This window comes from Chamaea fasciata, unplaced genomic scaffold (genome assembly GCF_029207755.1).
Source record: "Chamaea fasciata isolate MVZ Bird 193981 ecotype frontalis unplaced genomic scaffold, bChaFas1.0.hap1 SCAF_1, whole genome shotgun sequence".
In the NCBI taxonomy this organism is placed as follows: Eukaryota; Metazoa; Chordata; class Aves; order Passeriformes; family Sylviidae; genus Chamaea; species Chamaea fasciata.
The window spans coordinates 75304773-75327492 of record NW_027094086.1 but is presented as its reverse complement, the minus strand read 5'-3'; the positions used below and the strand labels follow the sequence as shown (position 1 = coordinate 75327492).

Here is a 22720-nt window from a genome sequence, read left to right as displayed (position 1 = left end):
TTTTTAGCTGCCTCTGTTTCATCTTACATCTTTACTGGCTCGCAGACAATGAAATATTTAGTGTAAATACAGAAAAATAACTCACAAAGTCAAATTGTACCAGATTTTGAGGAAAGCTAATTCCTGCTCTCAAAACTTTGTAACACAGACAGCATTCTACATTGCAGACCAATTTTACTTACCTTAGTCAAATTTCAGTTTGGATCTGGAAGACATGAAAAGGTTACATGTAGCAAAGGGGTGTGAGAGACTGAAAGAATACACACAGGAGTTCTCTGCTTAAAATTCTTGGGTTTATCTTCTGATGATTGATGGCAAATTGTAATCTAGCTGAATCCTTGTATGATTTCATCACTATAGTATACTTTATGTTCCTGGAATAGGAACAGTCATGAGTGTACACACCACAACGTATGTGTGAAAAATAATGCAGTTGACAGTAGCATGGCTTTTACTTTCTGACATAGCTAGCAGTCTTTGTGGGATGACAGGAGCACATCAGTTTGGTTAAGGTTTTTATGACCATGCTGTAACTCCAGTGCAAGGTACATTGTCTACTCTATGACCACACTTTGGTGTGGCTGAGCTCACACTGGGGTATTTCTTACTCCAAACACAGCTTTGTCAGGTTTTGTGGTTTCAAGTAAAACATCGTTACCTCATAATAACCTGGAGAGAGGAAAGATCTTACACTAAATTTTTTTTAGATTCTCACTTCAATACATTGAAAGCTGTCTTAAAGATCAGATTCTCATGTGCAGCAAGACTGTCCAGATATGTATATGTGCATGTAATTATAGGTATGTTACATATATTTTTGTCATACAGAGACCTACTACAATTTATAATTTAAGGGTATTTAGATGGACAGCATTATTTGTGGCCATAAGGATATGCAAAAATGAGGTTTTGTGGCTTACAGCAGAGACTCAGTTTAACTGCAGTGTTGTTGATCAGCACCTTCCAGTTTTGGTGCTGTTCACAGCATCTGTTTTATGATATAGCTGTTTGTTCTAACTACATGTAAACCCACATTTGTCTCTCTTGCCAGGTGGCTTAATCAACACATGGAAGCGACGCTGGTGTGTCCTGAAAGATGAGACTTTCCTGTGGTTTCGTTCTAAGCAGGAAGCACTTAAGCAGGGTTGGCTTCACAAAAAGGGAGGTGGATCATCTACACTTTCCAGAAGGAACTGGAAGAAAAGATGGTTTGTTCTCAGACAATCCAGGTTGATGTACTTTGAAAATGACAGTGAAGAAAAGCTAAAGGGTGCCATGGATGTCCGAACTGCCAAGTAGGTTTACATGGTTTTATGTTAGCCATGGTTCCTTCTAAGTAGTACTTGGGGCTCAGTCTGGGAAGAAATTGAGTGCCCTGCCTACAAATTGTGTGAATGCAAGCAGGAGAGTGTGCGTGGTGAAGTTAGTGAAAGCAAGCGTTGTCCTTAGCTGGCTCTCTCTTAAGTCAAGAGAATGCTCCAGAGCTAAGCCAGTGCCAAATACTTCAGAAAATGCTGCTGTAATGAACCCATCTATGCTTTCTCCCAGACTAGAGGCCCTACTTAGTCTGTAATGATTCCCAAGGCAATTTGGGGCATGTTGCCAAGTAGCTTCAGGCAAACCCAGAATGAAGAGGGTGGAATTAATAGGCCCTGAGTATATTGAAGTTCGCATGGGTCAAAGCTGAATCTTCTGTATGTATTTAGATCTTTTTTCATGCTTTAAATAATTGTGGTAGTGTTGAAAAGTCTTTAAAATGCATATATTCATTAAAAAACCAAGATTACTGAACCTAATAACTTACGCCTTATTAACTGAAGTTTCTTAAGCCTAAGAATTTTACGCTTCCTGAAGCATGCAGAAGAAAAAAGTTTTCTACTGGATGGTATTTTTTCTTCTAAACAATTTAGGATTATCTACCTAATTTAAAAATTAGAATGTGCTAACATTACTTGTCTCTTTTCTCTATAAAGTGTACCTAAACTTTCATGCAAAGTAGAGAGAAACAGAAATGGCTAGTAACACCCAATTCCACTCTGTGCCTTGTAATCTGCAACTATCCAATTTGTTTGTTATATTAACAGAGAGCTTAAATGAAATTGAAATCTTTGATTAGTCTTTTCTTTGGCAGTCCTGGCTTCAGCCTGATTTCAAGTAGAACAGAAACGAGTTTCAGTGAGAATCCTGACTTGCTCCTGAAAAACCAATGGGCTGTTGGCAGTCAAGTAAATCTCTGAACAGAAGCTGAAGAACCTACCATATTTTTTTGTTAAGACTAGATTTGACTCTGTCTCCTGTACCATAGCATTTATTTAGCATATTTTTCTAATATGTTCAGTCAATCATTCTTTTTTGTTGTTACCTCATTACTTCATTGGCTGTGCCCTGTAGACGTTCTTTGCTGCACATACCTTTAAAATTGTTGGACAAAGGTTACTGAACCTCATTTGAACTGTAGGTTCAGTCTATGACTATTTGTGTATAAATTAGCTAAAAGAAAGGGTACATGTATTTAAAGAACTGTGTTTCATAAGAAATAAACAATAGCTTTTCTAGATAGTGTTAATACTTACTCAGTGCATTCCTAACCTATAGTGCAACTCACGTAGTTCACCACTCTCTATTAGGGACCCTGTTCAATTTAAAAAATCTCAGGCAGAGATCAGGGAGGTATTCTACTGGACACTGTTACTGAGAGGAAAGGAATCAGACAGTACAAAATTACAGCTTTTTGTATTGGTAGCAGATAGATCGTCCTCATGAGTCTGATATGCAGAGCTTGCATATATTTTTTATAGGACAGAGATTTATGAGAGTAGTATAGCTGATAAGGAAATATAGCCAATTAAAGAAATAGTAAGCTTCAGAAAAATACAGAAAAACTGCAAAAAGGAAATTAAGTTTATTTCTTAAGGTACAGGGAAATCTAATGTCATACTTTAATTATTGCTAAAAATCTTCACAGTTGTTTTTTTTTTATCAATACTTAGATGTCCAAACTAAAAATTAGAAATATGTAATTTTTCAGCAGATGAGTGCTTAGCTTTATCTGGAAGTCATGTTTGGAATTATCTTTATGCTGACTCACAACCACACAGAATCACTAATCCAAGTTTTGTTTGCTTTCAATTTTCAATCTTTAACAGCTTTCTTTTTAGCACTCCACAAATCACTTGGTTACGCAGTCATTCAGAAATATATCCATTTCTTACCTCAGTTATCTTTGCCTCTCTTGGGGTTTGATAATGCTTTGTTTTTTCTTTAGTTCTTGGTAAAATGGTAACAGAATGGTCACTTTGGTGACCATTCAAGGCAGTTTGAATATTTGTACTCTGTAGGCAGAAAACACAGCTTTAGTTTGGCAAACTAATACTGGGTCTGACAAATCATGTTGTGAGTCTTGCAATGAACCTGATGATGTTGTTTTAAGTATCAGTAGTTTGTGAGCTTCTCTGCAGAACAGAATTTTCGAAATGTTGATAATCTGTAATGCTCAATCTTAGTATTTTCCTTTTTTTTCAGAGAAATTGTTGATAATACAGGCAAAGAAAATGGTATTGATCTAATCATGAGTGATAGAACCTACCACTTAATTGCTGAATCTCCTGAGGATGCAAGGTATGAAAATCATTTGGCCTATCTTCTTTTCCTTTTCTTTTCCTGTTTAACTCTATGCCATTCTGACATCAGCTTGTCGCTAATTTGTTTCACTACTGTCACAAAATATTCAGGCTGTGTTAAACACATTGCATTTAACACACTTTTTGAAAGGCTTGCTGAGGAGAAAACCTTGTGGCAGACAATTACTGGGAAGAGTCAGATTGCCAATGAAAATTTGCCTAGAATTTGGCTGTTACCCATGTGTTACTAGCAGCTTTCTGAAATACAGTTTGTCTGCAGAGAGTCAGTCGTTAGCCACTGAGCCTTGGCTTGTGGATTCCTCTGCTGTATTTAGCTGCATTGATCAAATCAATATCTGAGACCCTGTAGTCTGCCTGTAATGAAGCATATTATTCTTAGAGGTGGGATCTGCTTGTTTAAGCAGAACCTAAAATTTTTTCAGATAGAAGTTGTAATGCAGTCACTGTATTTTAGAGCAAAAGCATATTGATGTAAGAGGAGTGTGTAAGAGACTGCTTCCCTTTCTGCATATTTTAAAAGGGTCTTGATTTTGTTGCTAAAGGATCCATATCTAACCATGGGGAAGGCAGGTGGGTGAGGAGCAAGTCTGACTTGTCAGATCAGTTGTAGAGCATCTTTAAAAAAAACAAAAAATCTCCATGCTACAATTCATGCAAGATAATAATATGCTTCCCTATAAAAATCAAGCATTTAAATAAAGTTAACTTAGTAATAAGAGCTTATTACCCATTGTCTTGCTGCCCCAAGGCCAGAATACAACGTGCCTTTGTCAACATCGCTTGAGCTACTTTGCTGAGAAGCCTCCAAAGTTCTTTTGTGTTCTGTTCTTTGCAAAGGTAGAATGCCTTCCTATATCACAGGACCCTGAGTACAGATGTAGAAATGCAAAATCCCTCCTCATGTTTTTAGATATCTTTAAAGTTATACATGAAATAACTTAGGAGCTTCCTAGCAGTTACTGTTAAGATTCTTTTGGGATGTAAGCATATTTTAAAATGAATGCTTAGCTGAAGTCGCTTCTGCCAGACTTGTGTACATGCCCTAGGGACCAATAAGCAATTATCAGCACACAGACTTGTCTGTTGCCATGCATCTCCTTCATTTCTTTCTTAAAGGTGGAGGAGGAGACACTATACACTTTTGTTGTGTACAGTATGAATAACAAACCATCCAGATTAAATTACCTTTTGCCAGTGTATTTCCTGTTTCTTTTTTCTCACTCATCCCAGAAGACTTAATGAGGAAATGTGTAAGGATTTGCAGACAGGCTTAAGTCAAAGCCTTGTTAACAAAGCATTTTGAAAAGTGAAGTATGAATCATTGGGCTCTGTTTAATCCACATCTGCAATTGAAAAAAAAATTTGTACCTGGGCTAGATCAGGATCTGAGGTTGCTTTTTGTTCAAATTAAGGGAAAAACCAAGAAAAACGTGGCACAGGCCCCCAGAAGAGGAGTTACTATTATTGAAGAAGTAATGCTTCAGTGGGCAGCCACTGCTGAGGGTTTGTTCCTTTCAAATCCCTAGCCTTTTTCCCTATTTCTGTGTTCTGGGACTCAGCTGGAAAACAAAGGAGGTCCTGAGAGGGAAGAAAGCGAAAAGAAAGTCTGTCTTTGTCTTTTGCAAAGTGCCATGATTCATTTCATTTTCATTTTTCACACAAAGATTAAATGAAATCAGGAAAACTCTGAATTGTTCATTAAAATCCACTGATAAGTTATCACTCAATGTGCATACAGTGCTATGAAGTCTTTTTTTTTGTATCAAAATAGAAGTTTCACTTTAAATACATTTGCAATTCCTGAGCCTAGAAAGGAAAGTTGAATTTAATTTGGGAATTTTTTGGTAGGCAAGGCTTAGTTTTCTTCAGTTTTTTACTTCAGTTTCAGCTTTTCTTCAGCTACTGATTCCTCCTCTCTAGATGACAGCTTCTCTCTGTTTTTTGTGGCATTGCCTTACATCCAGCAAAGTGTTAAGTACAACCTCTCTGTGGGTGTCTCTGAGTCTTAAAAAAAGGATCAGAACTAAACATGTTCTCATCTGCTTTATGGTCTGGCACTCTCAATCTTTGTTTTTCTTCATCGCTTGCACTGTTTCTAATAAAAACGTGAGCCAATAAAAAAATTTAGGATATGGCAGCGATGGTACTGTTTGACAGTCTACACATTTTTTCTCAAGCTATTTTAGCAGTTCAGTTTCCAGAAATCTACATTTTGGGGGAACAGTTGGTTTCTGAATGCTGAAGTTAAGGTGGCAGCTCTTCAGTGTCCTAGGCAAAACTTCTGTGACTAAAAGCAATCGCAGAAAAGATGACTTCATATTTAAGTCCAGTAGTTTTGCAGTAGGTTGAGTGTTTGCTCAACCCCCTGGTGACAGAGGAGACACTGCAGGAAAGTGAGAAGTCTGTTTTAAAGGCTTGGCTTTTGAGCCCTTTGAAAACTTGGCCCCAGGTGGTTTTCATTAGAATGGTAAATTCATATCTCAAAGAATGGCATTCAGGAACCTGTTGAACAGGCCAAGATCTGCCCTTAGATTTCAGTGGGATTCCTTAGAGCAGTTGAGCTTTATCATATACAAGTGCCAGAAGGCTAGAGGTTTCCCAGAAGCAGAGGGTGTGGTTGGAATTAAATCCATCTGCAATTGCTGCTCAGGACTAGGGGCTGAAGCACTGGAAACCTGTCTGCCACTTTTCCTGTTGTGGATATATACAGTTCCATGGGAGTGGCAAAAATTTGCTCTTCCTTCCAGCAGCTGGATTTTTCAGTGCTCTATAGAGAAAAAAAAACTGTAGAGGTATTTGCTTGGGGGGGTTATTCTTTTTTCCCCTCTCAGCTGTGTTTCTGCAGAGAACTCAATGGATTTTGGGTGGTCTTTGCAGAAGTGTGACTGTAAGAAATTACTACCAGTCATGCTATCGATGCAGCACAATTTATAATCTGAAGGTTGGGATTCCCATTAAAGGCTTTGTGTGTAGCTAGCTATGTATTGTACTCCAGATGAAACATGTGAAATGTGTTGTAAAGACTCTCCAAGCATTCAGATGTTTCAGTGTGCTTACAGCAGTTTTTCAGAGATCCCACTTAATGTACAAGGTACTTTTTGTCAGGGAGAAGGGTATGACACCAGCTTGGATGGGAGATCTGGAGGGACTTGCTTGCACCCAGTGTTACCTGAACTGACATAAAGCCTTGCTGCTTTTATGCCTGTTGACAAAAGGAATCCTAAGCAATTTCAAAAACCTGCAGAACCTGCTAGATGTCTGCAGAACAAAGGTGACAGAAGGCTTGTGCAGAGCCAAAATTTTACTTACACTGCTGCCTTTCTCTCCCCAGCCAGTGGTTCAGTGTACTGAGTCAAGTCCATGCGTCCACAGAGCAAGAGATCCGGGAGATGCATGATGAGCAGGCAAATCCACAGAATGCTGTGGTAAGTCTAAATCTGAAGAACTTTTCAAACCAAGTGTTTTTAGAAAACAGGGGCACTGTGGTGACCACAGCTTCTGAGAGTCACAACATACTGTGTTTAAATGTGGTGGTAGCTGTGACACTGGCTAGATACTTCTGTGTCTTTGGTCCTGTAGCTGTACAAGGAGAAAGTGTGACTTCTGACTCTTCTCCCATCATTCACCATGGTGAAAAATGACTGTTAGTTTTGGGGGTGTTTTTTTCTGGTCCACTTCCCTATCACATCACAGTGAATGCTTGATTTTGAAATTTTGCAAAGGTACTGTTAATGAGTAAATTAAAACCCAGGAGTTAAAAATCTGAGATTTCTCTGATCCTGCATTTATCATTCTGTACAGCATACATTGGTAATTAATAAAATACATTTGGAACCTAATATCAAGCAAATGAAAACAAAAGCTTCTGTTTAATGGCTTTAGAAGTTTGTTTTGAGAGGATGCCATTTATATTGAGATGGCAGTTTTCAGTGAAAAATTCAAGCATGTTTGGAAGCATAGAAAAGAGCAGGTTTTTAGCTGCCTCCATCCTAACTACAAATAATCTTTTACTGGATCTATTCATCAAAGTCTCTTAGTTTTCCTCTCAGCAGTTTTAATGTTTAAGAGAAACTGATGCCCAAACCTGCAGTTCATTTTGCTTGATCAAAGCTGCTGTTTCTTTCTCCTTCTCTCAGAAGAGTACTGTGAGTAATGTAATAGTGAATGTCTTCCTCATTTTCTGGTTGGGTATTTGTTTATAGGGTACACTCGATGTAGGACTAATTGATTCTGTCTGTGCTGCTGACAATCCAGATAGGTAAGTCAGAACCATGCCTGGTGACTTTCTTTTTCTTCTGTCTCTAGCCAAAATCAGACACTTCACACTTTAGTCCCTATACTCTACTGGCCAACCATGTATTAAAGTGATTCACTATTGCCTCCCTTTTCATAGCACTAAACACCACATGTTAAAACATGTAATAGGAATGATGGTGCATTTTGGGGGGGCTTCAATAATTTCTGTGACACTGCTTCATACCTGAACTCTTAGTTTCTAAAGTGATCCAAAACTGGAAGATTAAATATTTCTTTCATTTATACAAGTAATGCTCCTGAAAAAAAGAACAGCCAATTTTTGAGTTCCTTAATAATGTAGTAGGCAGAAAATTATTTTTTTTTCTGTTCAGCATCTCCTTCATGAATTTTGTATTCTTCAGGGATGAAAATTATTTCCCCAGAATAAAAATGTCTTATAAGAAAGAAGACAGCGCAGCATAAGAACAACAAAAATGTTGGGTTATTCTTAGTTCTTGAGATACTAATGGTGTTTAGGGAAATAAAAAGCAATTTGGATTCAGACTACAACTGGTTTATAAGGTTACTGGATGTAGGTGTTATTTGAACTGTAGGGATTCACTCCAGTTCCTCCTCACTATGTACATGTGTAAACCAGCTGGTTTTAAGTTAGTGCTTTGTTCTTGGCCTGCCAAAACGCTCATACCAGAAGTAATAGTGAATTTACAAGTCCAGGTTTCCTAAACAATACAACACAAATGTCCGAGCTTTCACAATTTTAAATTAGCGTTTCTTCTGCATTAAGTTAATGCAATAAGTTAAGCATTTATCTTGTAAGCATTTTTCAGTTGGATTTTTTAGTCTTGTGGGGGGATTTTATGTTATGTTTTGGGGGTTTGCTCCAGATGAAAAAATAAATGGTAAAGGGTTAAAGCAAGCGTTGTAGGCTGAGGAACCTGCCTGTCTGATCCAGAGAGCCATCAGCACACTTCTCTTGGGCTAGTTCTTCATGCTTCAGTGAATCCTGGTGTAGAATTGGGTAAAAGCCAGACTCTCATTAAAAATAGATTGTATTCTCTGTGAATTGGGTTGCACTGCATTAAAAATAAAAGAATCCATGTTCACACACTGCTTTACTATAGACCTTTGTATACTGTAGTTTATTTTAGTTAATGTAGCTACTGACTGAAGCAGACACTCTAAATAGATCTCACCCTGAAACAGTTCTGATTCACATGCAAAGCTGATTAAAGTTTGGAAGTTTTTCTCACCACAGATTTATTTTGAGATATGACAAGTTGCAATTTAATGTGAACTTTCCCACCATTCATAGTCCATGCATTTTGGTGCGAATGTAACATAACTGAATCTTTTCAAATGCTTAATATTTTTCTTTAGGTGATAAGTAAATAATGCATTAGAGGTGGACAATATTTGTCTGGATAGAAAATGCAAACAATGGGCAGTTTTTATATGGTTATGGAGAGTGAGATAAACAGTATGTATGCTGATTATAAAGGCGGTTTCAACTGTCATTTATTTTCATAGACCCAATTCATTTGTGATCATCACTGCTAATCGTGTTCTTCACTGTAATGCTGACACTCCAGAAGAGATGCATCACTGGATAACCCTGCTCCAGAGGTCAAAGGGGGACACTAGAGTGGAGGGACAAGAATTCATTGTGAGGGGTAAGAACCGAGTGGGGCAGTAAAAAGTAAATGACATCCATTATGCTTTGAAGAGATTGTTCCCACAATACAATGTGGGTAATATGCCAACATGATTAGTGTTGCAGCCTCATCTTTGTGTGGTGGACTTCACTCATAAATTAATACAACTGAACTTATATTCTTGCTGTGCCATGTAAGAAAACACTGTAATGATGACAAAATTTTTTTTTGTAAGTTGACAAGATAATTCTTCTAGTGAAACATCAAAATTGAAAGGTTTTCATAATAATTTTATCTATATAATTTCATTGTTTGAGAATTTTACTCTGTGTTGTTTCATATGTGAGCTTATCAATTCACATAATGTTTTTGCTGCTGTTGAAAATATACAGCTAACTTTTAGCAAGCTACTTTTGTCCAGCTCCATTCAAGAAAAAGAAGCGTGATTCAAATTGTGTCCTTAATAGGGTGGCTACACAAGGAAGTAAAGAACAACCCAAAGATGTCCTCATTAAAACTAAAGAAGCGTTGGTTTGTTTTGACGCACAACTCTTTGGATTACTACAAGAGTTCGGAGAAAAATGCTTTGAAATTGGGTACACTGGTCCTGAACAGCCTCTGCTCAGTGGTCCCACCTGATGAAAAAATCTTCAAAGAGACGGGTAATTGTTTGCTCTTGTTCAAGTATGCCTTCTGTCCTTCTAGCTAGTAATGCAAAAAACAATGCAAAAGAATATTCTAAGTGGATTGTTATGGGTGCAGTTCCATGAACAAATCCAGTTCCCAAGTCACTGAGGTGTTTTACAGGGAATTACTGGGTGAAAAACAAAGGTAATGTACAGAGGAGTAAAATTTGTTTTCACCAACATTCAAATTATCACAGACTGACACTGCTGCCAAGTTAGTGTAAACACTTATCTTACACATCAAAGACCTGGGGAAAGACATGGGTAGCACTCTCCTCATACATTATTTTATGTGCTGAGGAACTGTGAGGGCCAACACTGGAGCAGGTATAGGGAGATGCAGAGTAAGAGTGCAGTTTGTGGTAACCTACATATTACACCTGAGTCAGCTCCACTGTACACTTTCAGAACTGGTTTTCAACTCAGAAGCGTCTGTTTGCAAATGAGAAGCGACTGTTGACAGTCCTGTATTATCTCATTGGGGTCACTGACACTTCAAAGAGGCTTTCACTAGTGAAAAGATGAAACACATTTCCTTTCACTGAATCTGTTTCATAAAAAGCCTACACAATGATGCAGAGAGAGAATTTGAACTGAAATGCTCTTCCTGTCATAGTTTCCACTTCATTGGTATAAAATTAAAGACAGAGGAGGTAGTCTGTGCCTTATGCCTGTTTGTACATGTGCCACGGACTATGAAAGACTCTGGCGTACAAAGCAAGTCTGTCTCAGATTTTCCTGTGACATTCAGGACTGGAGAAGTAGGGCCCACAAGCTACAAGAACCTGAGAATATTCCACAGCATTAACGGTGTTGTCTTACAGTGATTTTTACTAAGATTACTGGGTAAAACGGGTCTGCATGATGCATAGTTGTAGTCTGAGGCTACTCCTAGGCTTCTTTAAAGGAGAAAATCTCCTTTAATACCACAGTATCTGTATTAGGATACTTGATAACTCGCACAACTTTATTTCCTGAAGAACTGCCAGCATGATCCAGAGTGCAGCACTGGGTGTCTGCTGGGCTGCAGCTTGTATGATGACCAGTTTTGCTGTTGTGCCAGGTTACTGGAATGTGACTGTGTACGGACGCAAACACTGTTACCGTCTCTATACGAAATTGCTTAATGAAGCGACGCGCTGGTCAAGTGCCATCCAAAACGTGATTGACACAAAGGCACCCATTGATACTCCAACTCAGCAGCTCATTCAGGATATTAAGGTAGGCACAAGCAGGATGGCATGGGGTGAGAAAGAATGGTTCCCTGAATCTTCATTTTGGCTTTGCTGTATTGGGTAATAAAGCAGAAAATTACATTTTAATTACATGGTGACATGGACTAAAATTGTGAAACCTGAATGTGTTCTCTGACCTGATAAAGGAATTTCTGTCTAAACAGTAGAAGAGCAAACTTTGAAGTGCTGCTTGCAGGGCAAGAGGGATAACTTTTTTCCATTAAAACAGTAACAAGTTTTACTGGTTTGTGTAACTCGACAGACATGGCTACACCTGGAAGTAGAGCACATTGTGCAGGTCCATGAGTTAGCAGACATGTTTGGCCCAGTGAGCAGCACACCAGAATGTGGACTGAACGTCTCTTCTGACTTTTTTTTTTTTTTTTTTTTTTTTTTTTGGTCATTTTGGTCCTTTTCTTTTTATAAGATAGCACAGGCTAAGCATCTCATATCTCTGTATGATGAGAAAAACATTCAATTAATGCTTACTGTTTTATGATCTCATTGGAGACAGTGCATGCACAGCCAGAGAATGTTTTTCTGGAGCTTTTTGTTAATGTGCATTTATGAGAGAGGATGATGATTCTCACAAGAGACCAAAGAAATAGGCAAGGGGAGAACTGCTACTGACCTTCTCCCTTAGAGAGTGCCACCTCTTCTGTCATGGAAGAGAGGTATTAAGGTGTCAGTGCCAAGGTTTTGAATGCTGTTCTTCAGAGCAGGAGAAATGTATGGAACTCAGGACTAATAGAAGACAGTGGTCACACATCTGTCAAACTCAGCCTAAGAAGAGCAGTAAGAGCTGTATTTGCATGTCAGAGTGGGTGCACCAGGTTTACAGCAGCACTTCAGACTATTTTGTTTGGTAGCTTGTGCAGTTTCTCACTGAAAGACCAGTTAGTTATGCTGGAGAAATACTTTTAAATACAACTTGAATACAGATATCATATTTCCCATTATAAATTACTGGAGTAAAAATGAGTATAAAATGAAAAGACACTGCAAAAATTGTTACGATACTTCATTTTGGTGTCCTGCAGCTCTGCTGTAGTTTGTTTTTTTTACTGCACAGATAAAACAAGCCTGTCCAAGGCTTGAGGTTAGCAGGTACTGAGCAGTCATAGCCCACAGCGTGCCATGGCAGCCACAGCACCCACAACTGGATTTCACACCAAATAATGTTGGTAACACTTGATTGCTCAGTTTTTATAATCAATCTAAGGGCACAAACCATTGCATTTTTCTTAAAGCTGGACCCCAAATCCTGTTTTTTTTCTTACCCCAATAGGAAAACTGCCTGAATGCTGATGTCGTTGAACAGATTTATAAGAGGAATCCGATTCTCCGTTACACTCATCACCCATTGCATTCACCATTACTGCCACTGCCATATGGGGACATCAATCTAAACTGTAAGTTTTCCAGTGATAGAACCACTTTTCCTTATGAAAGACTAAACCAGAGGATGGAATTTTTTAGTCTACAGTGAAGCAATGGTGACAAAATACATGTTCAGTACAAATAGACAAGTTTCTCTGTTCGCTTTTGAGTATAGCAGTTTGCCTAGCATAGAGTCATGGGCTTGTGGTGCTCCTGCAAAAGTGTTGCAGAAGGGAAGGTTGCCATTGTTTTCAGCAATTCAGCTAAGAAGACTGAGTTTGAAAAGTCTTGCACTGAAATAAGCTACTAAACCTGATTCACTCAGTCTCCTTGAATCATATCCTCCTCAAATTATTTTTGCTTCCTACCCCATGCAGCAGCACCCACAGCTTCCAATTGACAGGTGTATGTTTCATCAGATGGGATAAAGCCTTATTTATGGGAAATGACATTTATGAGTGTACAGGGTTTTAAAAAGTAATGCTTTGTTTAGTCCTGAGATTAATGTAATCATCTCTTTTAATCTTCTTAACTCAAACACTAATTTAAAAGTCTCTTTTGAATGAATGGTTCAGAGGTATTGGTGACTGTGAACTTGGTGTCCTTATAAAGGATTTGGTTACCTTAATTTGCAACTGCATATTAAACAAGATACTACTCAGACCACAAGTTTCATCCTTGGGAGGAGGGTAGGAGGTTAATATGGAGTGTGATATGGCACTTCAGTAGTGTGACTTGCTCTGAAAGAAAAACTCTCTGTCACAAAAAACAATCAATCAAGATACAGCTTTTCAGTTATCAGATTTGGAACAAATCTCAATAGCAAATTAGCTCATAAAATGAGTTTTTATCATACATTTGAAATGGAAAATATAGATTCCAATATCCTCCATAACAAGGGTCACAGAGTAGCATTAAGTAATTTCCACATCAAGCCTGAGAGCTTTTTCTTTCAAATCTCAGTCTAAGCACATTTCTCCCAAAATTTCTTTTGTAGTGCTGAAAGACAAAGGCTACACAACTCTGCAGGATGAAGCCATCAAGATATTTAATTCTTTACAGCAGCTGGAGTCTATGTCTGATCCCATCCCTATAATCCAAGGTATCCTCCAAACAGGACATGATTTACGACCTCTCCGAGATGAGCTCTACTGTCAGCTCATCAAGCAAACCAATAAAGTGCCTAACCCTGGGAGCGTGGGGAACCTCTACAGTTGGCAAATACTCACCTGCATGAGTTGCACGTTTCTGCCCAGTCGCAGCATCCTCAAATATCTCAAGTTTCATCTCAAAAGGTAGGAACCTTTGATCTACTAAAGCACCACAACTTGTAACAGGGTTTAGATATCTAGAAGTGAGAATTGAAGGTGTATTCACTTAGCAAACTGGCTATGCCAAACAGTGAATCCAAAAAGAAAATGTTCTAGGAAAAGTGTGTGTGAGTTGGTCTGGATGGAATTACACACATTTGAAGAATCAAGCAAAATGCCACAAAGTTGAATGCACAGTTTGTTTGGGAAAAGGGGCACTGTATAAACTCAAATGACTTTCAGCCCATATGCCCAGGTCCCATTCTCAACTATCCAAACCAACCTGTTAAAAAATTCTTCATCCTGCTTACCTTAATTTTATGAGATACGCATCATGCACATAAAAGAACAGTATCATAGTTAAAGGTGTACTTGAGGTACAAACCTACGATTGCAAATCTGATTTAAAATTATTAGTGAACGTTAAATAATAATAAATCACTGTTGACAGTTCAGCATTAACCAGAATGTGGAGTTCCTCTTGCTATGATGCAATGGAAGAATGCAGAATGTGTCATTAGGAAAGTTAGTCCACCAACAAACTCAGTAATTTAAAAGCTTTGTCTGTACTTGGAGCGTGTCAATTAAATAGTCTACTGGATACAGAAATACTCTCAGGGGAAAAAAAAATCTCAAATAAGAAAACTTCACAGACTGGCAGCTTAAAATAGTGTAACTTTTGTCTCACAGGGTTCGTGACCAGTTTCCAGGAACCGAAATGGAGAAATACGCCCTTTTTACTTACGAATCTCTGAAGAAAACCAAATGCAGAGAGTTTGTGCCATCACGAGATGAAATAGAAGCACTGATTGGCAGGCAGGAGATGACATCCACAGTTTATTGCCATGGTGGGGGCTCCTGTAAGATAACAATCAACTCACACACTACAGCTGGAGAGGTGAGAAGTGGTGACAGAATGTCTTCGGAACAAAGTCAGTGTGTCCCTTTACATCCCAGTCCCAGGCAGCGGTAGTGTTACACTTTGGAAGCACTGGGGCTTTCTCTGCCAGTCTCTCCTTTCTGGGAAAGAGAAGCTTCCAGTGCTGTCCCTCCCCTCAGTGTGTTCTGGAGAAATCGCTGTCATAAAAACTGTCTTTGTGCTGCAGAGGATTACCCAACTGTAGTTCCTTCTTACAGGAAGAATTACAGGAAAGACTAAGCAACTAGGCAGAGGACATTATTGGAGAAACTTTCGTAGACATTGGAGTGTATGAAAGCCAAGCTGCATCCTAAAGAAGGAGCTCTTGCTGAGTTGGTGAAATACAGGGGGTGATATCTGGCCAGGAGATAGAACATACATATTCTGAAAGAATAAAAAATTACAGTGGAATTTGACAATAATTAATAATGCTGATGACGACAAGTTAATAATGTTTTTAGCCTAATGTAAAACCTAACTCTGTTTTTTTTTTTCAAAGTATCTCTCTTACTCTGTGGTACTGTTTTTTCATGTTATGGTTTTTTCATGGGCTCTTTTTCATTAGGTGGTTGAAAAGTTAATTCGTGGCTTGGCCATGGAGGACAGCAGAAATATGTTTGCTTTGTTTGAATACAACGGAACTACTGATAAAGCAATTGAAAGCAGAACCATTGTAGCTGATGTCTTGGCAAAGTTTGAAAAGTGAGTCTACCTCGCCTTCTCTCTTCACTCTAATAAGTAGCAATTAAATAAATTTCCAATGTCAGTAATGCTGAATTTTCTTTTTGACTTGATTGTTTGTGATGATGCAGCTGAATTAGACATGTGGCCATTTCTGGAACAAAAAGATCTCTTTTTTAGTTTTCTTAAAAGACTTAATAGCCACCTATCCACTTGTGTTGGTTTTCCTCTGTCCTGACACCAGTAGAGTAGTATTTCTTATCACTATTTCCACATTTTCTTTTCCACTACTACAAATTATTCCACCATACTGGCAATGTGGCTGTGATAACTGACCTCCAGGCAGTCACTGCCATTCTGACTGTTATCAACTTCACATGGAAGTCACCTCAGTACAGCTCACAGCATTTCTCTTACCAGTAAAATTGAAACCACCCATAGCACTGGTGTAAGAAAGTGTAATACAAACCTAAATACCTGTTTGTCATCCTTACTTTTTATGCATGGCAATCAGCCCCCTTTATCCACATAAAAACAGGGAAAAAATGAATGTTTTATAACAGGACTTAATAATGTGGCTTTTATTAACACCTGACTTATCTAAAAATCAACATTTATTAAGAGAATATGGGTTAGAAACCATTTATTTGAGGACTGAGTCAACATTTGTCCTTGATTTTGCTGTAGGCTCTAAATACACAGACACACATAAAGCAAAGTTCAGCTGATGCCTTGCTTAGATTCCACAGGTGGCAATTTAGAAGAGTTTGATTTCACAGATCTGGTCTCCCTCTCTAATGATGCAGGCTTGCTGCCACTACTGAAGCTGGGGAGATGCACTGGAAGTTCTACTTCAAGCTCTACTGCTTCCTGGACACAGAAAACGTCCCAAAAGATAGCGTGGAATTTGCCTTTATGTTTGAGCAGGTAAAGAACAAAGGTTCTGTTTTGAGGCACTTTTAAGAGGAGGAAAAAAAGCAAGAGATGTAGGCAGCACAGAGAGAGTTTTGATTTTGCTTCTGTTCAACTAAATGCACTACTACTCAAGCATCAAGAGCAAAGTGTTTCAGTGGTCAAAATAGGCCTATCTTGACATAAGTGAAGCATGTCTTTCTCTAGTGTTATGTTTCTTACTTCTGCATTACTTGTCCATTGCTTTCTGTGTAGTGGTAGAAAAACGGATAACAGGATCTAAGCTGCATAAAAAAGAATAATACTTGCATTTAATTTTCCTCTTCTTAAACCATTTTCTGAAGAAATTGTAAGAAATAAAGTAAAAAAAAAGTGTCACTGGCAACAAATTAATTAATAAGAGACTCCTGCTGGCAACTGTACAGAGCTAATTGAGCAGTGGCTTTTCATCTTTTAAAAAACTGATCATTTCATAGGTACCATAGTATAATAGTCCAGTCTCAGCAATAACAGTAAGACAGCTATGATGAACAGAAATCCACTTAGTGAACATGCTGAGCTCAGAATGAGGCTACACTGCAAAACATAAAATAAGTTGAATTGACTTCTAATGAAAATTAAATGCATCAGCAGCTGGATTTCTGTTATATCAATCCCCACAGTTACTCAGAAACTCACTGATGGCATTTATTACTGTTGATTGATCTTCTCCTGCTCTACTATATTGCAAATGATTAAAAATTCTTCCAATAGTCAACTTCTTCCAGTAGGCACTTGACTGATCAAGATTTCTGTATAGGGTTAAGATTGCTTACTCTTTGCAACACCAAGACACTGACATTCTATTGGTAAGCAAGACTGCTGTGATTGAGGACTGACGTACCTCAATTTCCATACATATGAAGGGTTTTCCCCTTCTACATCTTCCCCGTAATAGAGTATTTCTTCCTTGTGCAGTTTAGAATTTAAGGCACCATATTACATCACAAGTGTACCAAAAGTCTCCTTCCAGAGCCTACTACTGTAGCTCAGTCCAGAACTGTTTATTGTTGGCTGAAGGATCTGGGCAATAGGTTGCCTTGGTTGGGCTTAGAAACACGGCCGTTCTGTCTGTCTGTTGTTACTTCTAGAGGAGTCATCTGGTGTCTCTGTTTGGGATGAACTTCAAACAGCAAGAAGAAAATCTGTGAGAACTCTGCATACAATCTGCTGCGTTACATTATTGGCTTAAGAGGCAGATTCAGGCAGCTTTCTGTATGAACAGCTAAAACAAGCACATTTGCTGAAGCAGATTGTTTTCATGGAGCATTCTGTGCTGACTACTGTTTAGCCAAATACTTTATGCCTTGCCAAAACCAGTAGCATTTGTTATAAAGCATGACATTCAATCCCTACCAGCAGTATTACTGCAATAACTTGAAGAGGTAACATTACATTCTAACATCAATTCTATTCTATTTTTTCTAATTATCTGCTTTTCACGTCAGTGATCAACTTTTTTCAGACAATTATGAAAATTTCCTTCTGTCATCAGTTTTAACTCTGCAGTCTCCATTATTTTAAAGTCTGAATCCTTTAATAATCATAAGGCGCTGAAGAAAATCTTTTAGTTCTTCTTCCTCATTAAAATACTGTCTTTCCAATTCTAAAAGACAGCTCTTTCTTCTGCATGTGTACAATCTCAGGTAAACCATTTTGCATATTTAAAGGCACACTTTGTACACCTAAACAAACTAGTTGTTACTTAGCTGTGAATTATCTCTGTGTGTTTACTAAACTTGCAATTCCTGGATCTCCAGACCCCATGCGTGTTTGTTTCCTCTACTACTGTCATATGAAAGAAAGCACTTAGCTGCTGCACATTTTCACAGGTTTGAATGAGTGTGCAGAGAGCTAGGATTTTGAAGAGTCTTCTTGGTTCAGAATCTCATCCCTGATGCTACTGAGCACTGTAATATGTAGATGTTGTACTAACTTGATTTGGGATCCATTGAAGATATATTGTTTCCCCTCAGTAAAATTACAAAGCTGTCCTAGAGCTTGGCTGGTTTGGCTGGAAACATCAGTTTTCACAGCCAGATTATTGACATCAGTAAACAAAACTGGAGGCCTGTTTCTTCCTAATGTCCTTGAACATAGATGGCTTCTCCTCAATTAGATATTTAGATCCTGTTTTCTCCCCTTTACATTTTATATTCCTTTTTCATGGTTCAGTTACTCTTAGATATGGGAGTTCACTAAAAGCTGTCCTAGTAAAAGTAATTCCCATTTGGCAGGTTCCTCAGTTGCCTTGCAGTTCTTCTGGTAAACCCAGACTTACCCAGCTTAAATTTGCTAAGAAATTTACCCCATTCATTTATTTGATGGATCATTTATTTCAGGTCCTGCGTTTGCCTGGGAGTAAATCTACTCCCCTTTTTTTCTCATATTTCTTTCAATGGCCGCTTTATAAAAAGCTACCTTTTTTCCCCTTGATAGGCTCATGAAGCAGTGATTAAAGGACATTATCCTGCTCCTGAGGAAACCCTCCAGGTCCTTGCAGCTTTGCGTCTTCAGTACCTTCAAGGAGATTACACTGTGCACACCACCATACCAGAACTGGAGGAAGTCTATCCCTTGCAAAAGCTGAAGTCTAGGATTACACAGTCAACCAAAACATTTACTGCATCAGAGAAGGCTGAGAAGAAACGAGCCAGCTTTCTTGAAGGAACACTGCGGAGGAGTTTCCGCAGTGGCTCTGTCAGCAAACAGAAGGTTGAGGAGGATCAGATGTTAGACATGTGGGTCAAAGAGGAAATCTCAGCTTCCAGGACTAGTATTATTGACAAATGGAAAAAACTCCAGAGGATGAATCAGGAGCAGGCCATGGCAAAGTACATGGCTTTGATTAAGGAATGGCCTGGCTATGGTTCAACACTCTTTGACGTAGAGGTAAGACCATATGAACATTCAAACTACAGCTTGTACTGTATAGGTAATGATTTCATTCCAGAGCAGTGAAACCATAAATACAGTATCACAATGCTCAGACAGCTGATGTAATAAACTTTGAGCTATTAAAAGCCTACTCTCATTGGCAAGCACTGTAGCTATTTAAATCCACCAGTTAACCATAAAACAGAGGGACAGAATACTATTCTGACAGGTTGCAAACAAGTATAAGAAGTATAAAAGGCTCCATTTAAAGAGGGACAAGCAATATGCACTTTTTAACAAATGGTTACAGACAAAAACATCACCAGTAAGAAGTGTTGTGTGGCTCCCACTGTTCCCCTTGCTGTTAATTTACTTTTTTTTCCTCTAGTGTAAAGAAGGGGGATTCCCACAGGAGTTGTGGCTTGGAGTCAGCGCTGATGCCGTTTCTGTCTACAAGCGTGGGGAAGGAAGGCCTCTGGAGGTGTTCCAGTATGAACATATCTTGTCATTTGGTGCTCCGCTTGCCAACACCTACAAGATCGTGGTGGATGAAAGAGAACTGCTTTTTGAAACTAGCGAGGTAAGAGCAAGGTAGCTTTGTTTATTGTGGTCTTCCTGTTCTGATAGCCAGGCCACTTAGTAATTCTAGTAACGGCTGCAAATGTTAGCGATCTGTTCAAGATCCCTGTAAAGCTCAAGGGAAGACAGAATGGCATGGGTAGAAGTGCTGAGTATTTTTATTTGTTTAGCTGCAAAAGGGTTTTGTTGAAAGCTTGACAGTTTTATATTGTTAGTGTCCAAAGAAATTCATTCATATACTGTTATCCTACTAAGAACTGTGCTCTTCTTACTCTTGGCAGGTGGTTGACATTGCGAAGCTGATGAAAGCTTACATCAGTATGATTGTGAAAAAACGCTACAGCACCTCTCGATCCGTGAGTAGTCATGGAAGTCAAGGCAGCTCCAGGTGAAAACAAAACCTGTTCTACTGTGCCCTAAATAGAATATATCACTCCTTGGCCTCAGAACGACCTGGGGACATTGATCACCTTTGTTGACAAGCTAACCAAGAACCAGAGTTTCAACGGAAAATATCTGCAAACTATGTTTTAGAAAGACCACAGGGAGGCAGGGGAAAATCAGCTGAAATAGTCACATACTAGAACTGCTGGCTCATTCAAAATTTTCCAAAGCATCATTACTGTCAGTTGATGTAACAAATGCCTTAAGACTCGATTCACTGCAATACAAGCAGCAATAAGTGCCTTACAATATTAAGCCTAACTTGTATTGATCTGAAGTTGCTGATAAAAGTCAGGAGGATTTCCTTTGTCCTTTCAGAACACTGAAAACAAAGTTATATTCATCCATTCTGCACTAATCTATTGGCCTGTATACAGGTGGGAAGGGGGAGGGAAGAAGAGCAAGGTATATTTTTTTGGAGCGCTGCTGGCAGCTTTCCTGATGGATGCCAACACTGTTTCCCCTTGTTTCCATGGATGTGCACACTGTGCATGCGTGCTTGAGCTGTCAGTAAAATTTGACAAATTTTATTCTGTATTTCACAAGTCTTTTGAAGCAAAGGGAATAAGTATGTGCAATGGTGTAAACAGTCTTTCTGTACATTTTAATAGTTCAGAGTTATAGTTGTTACAATTGTATGCTTACTTTATAAGCAGTTTATTAGCAAGTAAATTCCAAAATTTTCATACATTGATTTTACTTTTGCAAATATGTATTACCATATAAGTAGCAGAAGTCTGCATTCTGTATCTGCTGTATGATAAAGAGAGATGTAGCTGAGAATATTTATAGACTACCCTAATATGGCAATACAGTTATCAGTTCAATTATCCATAATGTCAGTTTAAGTTTTTAATATTAATTTTTTCTTTGAAAGACATCACTGTTTTATACTTCTGGCTGGACTCCTCAACCCAGACTCACTGCCAAAGGCCAGAGCCCTTCAGAGTTGACTAGAGAAGGCAACCTTTTACAATGCAACTGCTTTACTACAGAGTTCTCTATTTTACCTGGTTGCCTGATGAAGGTTCTTGACAGTACCCTGTAAATAAATTAGGGAATATCTGCTAATAATAATTTGATTTTGGACTTTTATTTTTGTACAGAAATACTGTAATATAAGGCAAAACCTTGTTCAAAGGTATCTTTTTGTCCACAGGGGAAAAAAAAAAAAGAAAGAAAAAAAAAAGAAACCTGAAAAACCTTACTGTTGTTAAAAACCTCAGCCTTTAAGGAATCATGCCTACTTACTGGGAAAAAAAAGTCCAGCAATAAAGAAAATATATGTAATGTGCTCTGTTTCTATTTTCTACTGAGTCAGACTTGCAAGAAAACTCTAATTTCCTGTCTTCTCAGGAGGCAAGCCTACAGCACAGGCTACCTAAGTGTCCGTGTATGTGTGTCTGTGTGTGTGTGTGCTTTTTCTTGGAAAGGTACATGTGTTGTGTGCTATTTTGGGGCAGGTGCCCTTGTCCATGCAATGTGTCTTTGCTTGACATAGAGGGAAGGACTGCATAGCAATTCCATGCCACAGGGAATGTGCAAGTGAAGCTTTTGCTATTTACATAGCCCTGATGAAAGATGGCTTGTTTTTATTAGCCAGCCACATCATGGCAGTGCAGCATGCACTGCCCTCATACTGTACACAGCCTTTGTAGACTACAAGTCTTGCTCTGAGAAATCCTCCACCCTCCTCCCATTGCCAGATACTTCCAGTCACTCCATCTGTGACACCACCCTTCAGTCCCTACAGGCTTGCTAAATCACACTAGTAATGTAATATACCCACCCTCCCAGAAAAGGTTAACTTAATTTAAGGTCAGCAAGAAGAATGAAAGAAGCTATAACTTCAGTATGTTAGTTACACACACAGAGTATCTGAGATTAACTTTTTTTTATTTTTAGTTTTTCCCATATGCAAGCTGTTTAGAAAGAATTTAGCTGCTCCTGGAAAGGCATCCTTGGAATGGCACAATTTATATATTTCAGCCAGCACAGCAAAAAAGTTCAATTTTGCCTGCGCGTAAACATGTTCAGAGAAGTCCCTGCACATCAGCATAATCAGTAATTGGTTAACAATCCAAGAATACACAAGATGACAGCCTTGT

At 38.5% G+C, this 22720-nt stretch overlaps 1 protein-coding gene across 1 annotated transcript in view; it reads left to right on the top strand.

Moving 5' to 3' along the window:
- Nucleotides 1-22440, top strand: part of MYO10 (myosin X) — a 162740-nt gene extending 140300 nt beyond the window's left edge. The window contains 15 exon segments of the mRNA XM_066186412.1: nt 1052-1295; nt 3523-3618; nt 6973-7066; nt 7844-7899; nt 9426-9568; nt 10018-10212; nt 11300-11457; nt 12760-12883; nt 13849-14146; nt 14852-15059; nt 15646-15782; nt 16568-16688; nt 19152-19604; nt 19978-20169; nt 20450-22440. Coding sequence (XP_066042509.1) covers nt 1052-1295; nt 3523-3618; nt 6973-7066; nt 7844-7899; nt 9426-9568; nt 10018-10212; nt 11300-11457; nt 12760-12883; nt 13849-14146; nt 14852-15059; nt 15646-15782; nt 16568-16688; nt 19152-19604; nt 19978-20169; nt 20450-20560 — 2630 coding nt within the window. The 3' untranslated portion in view covers nt 20561-22440.
- Nucleotides 22441-22720: the final 280 nt, after the last annotated feature.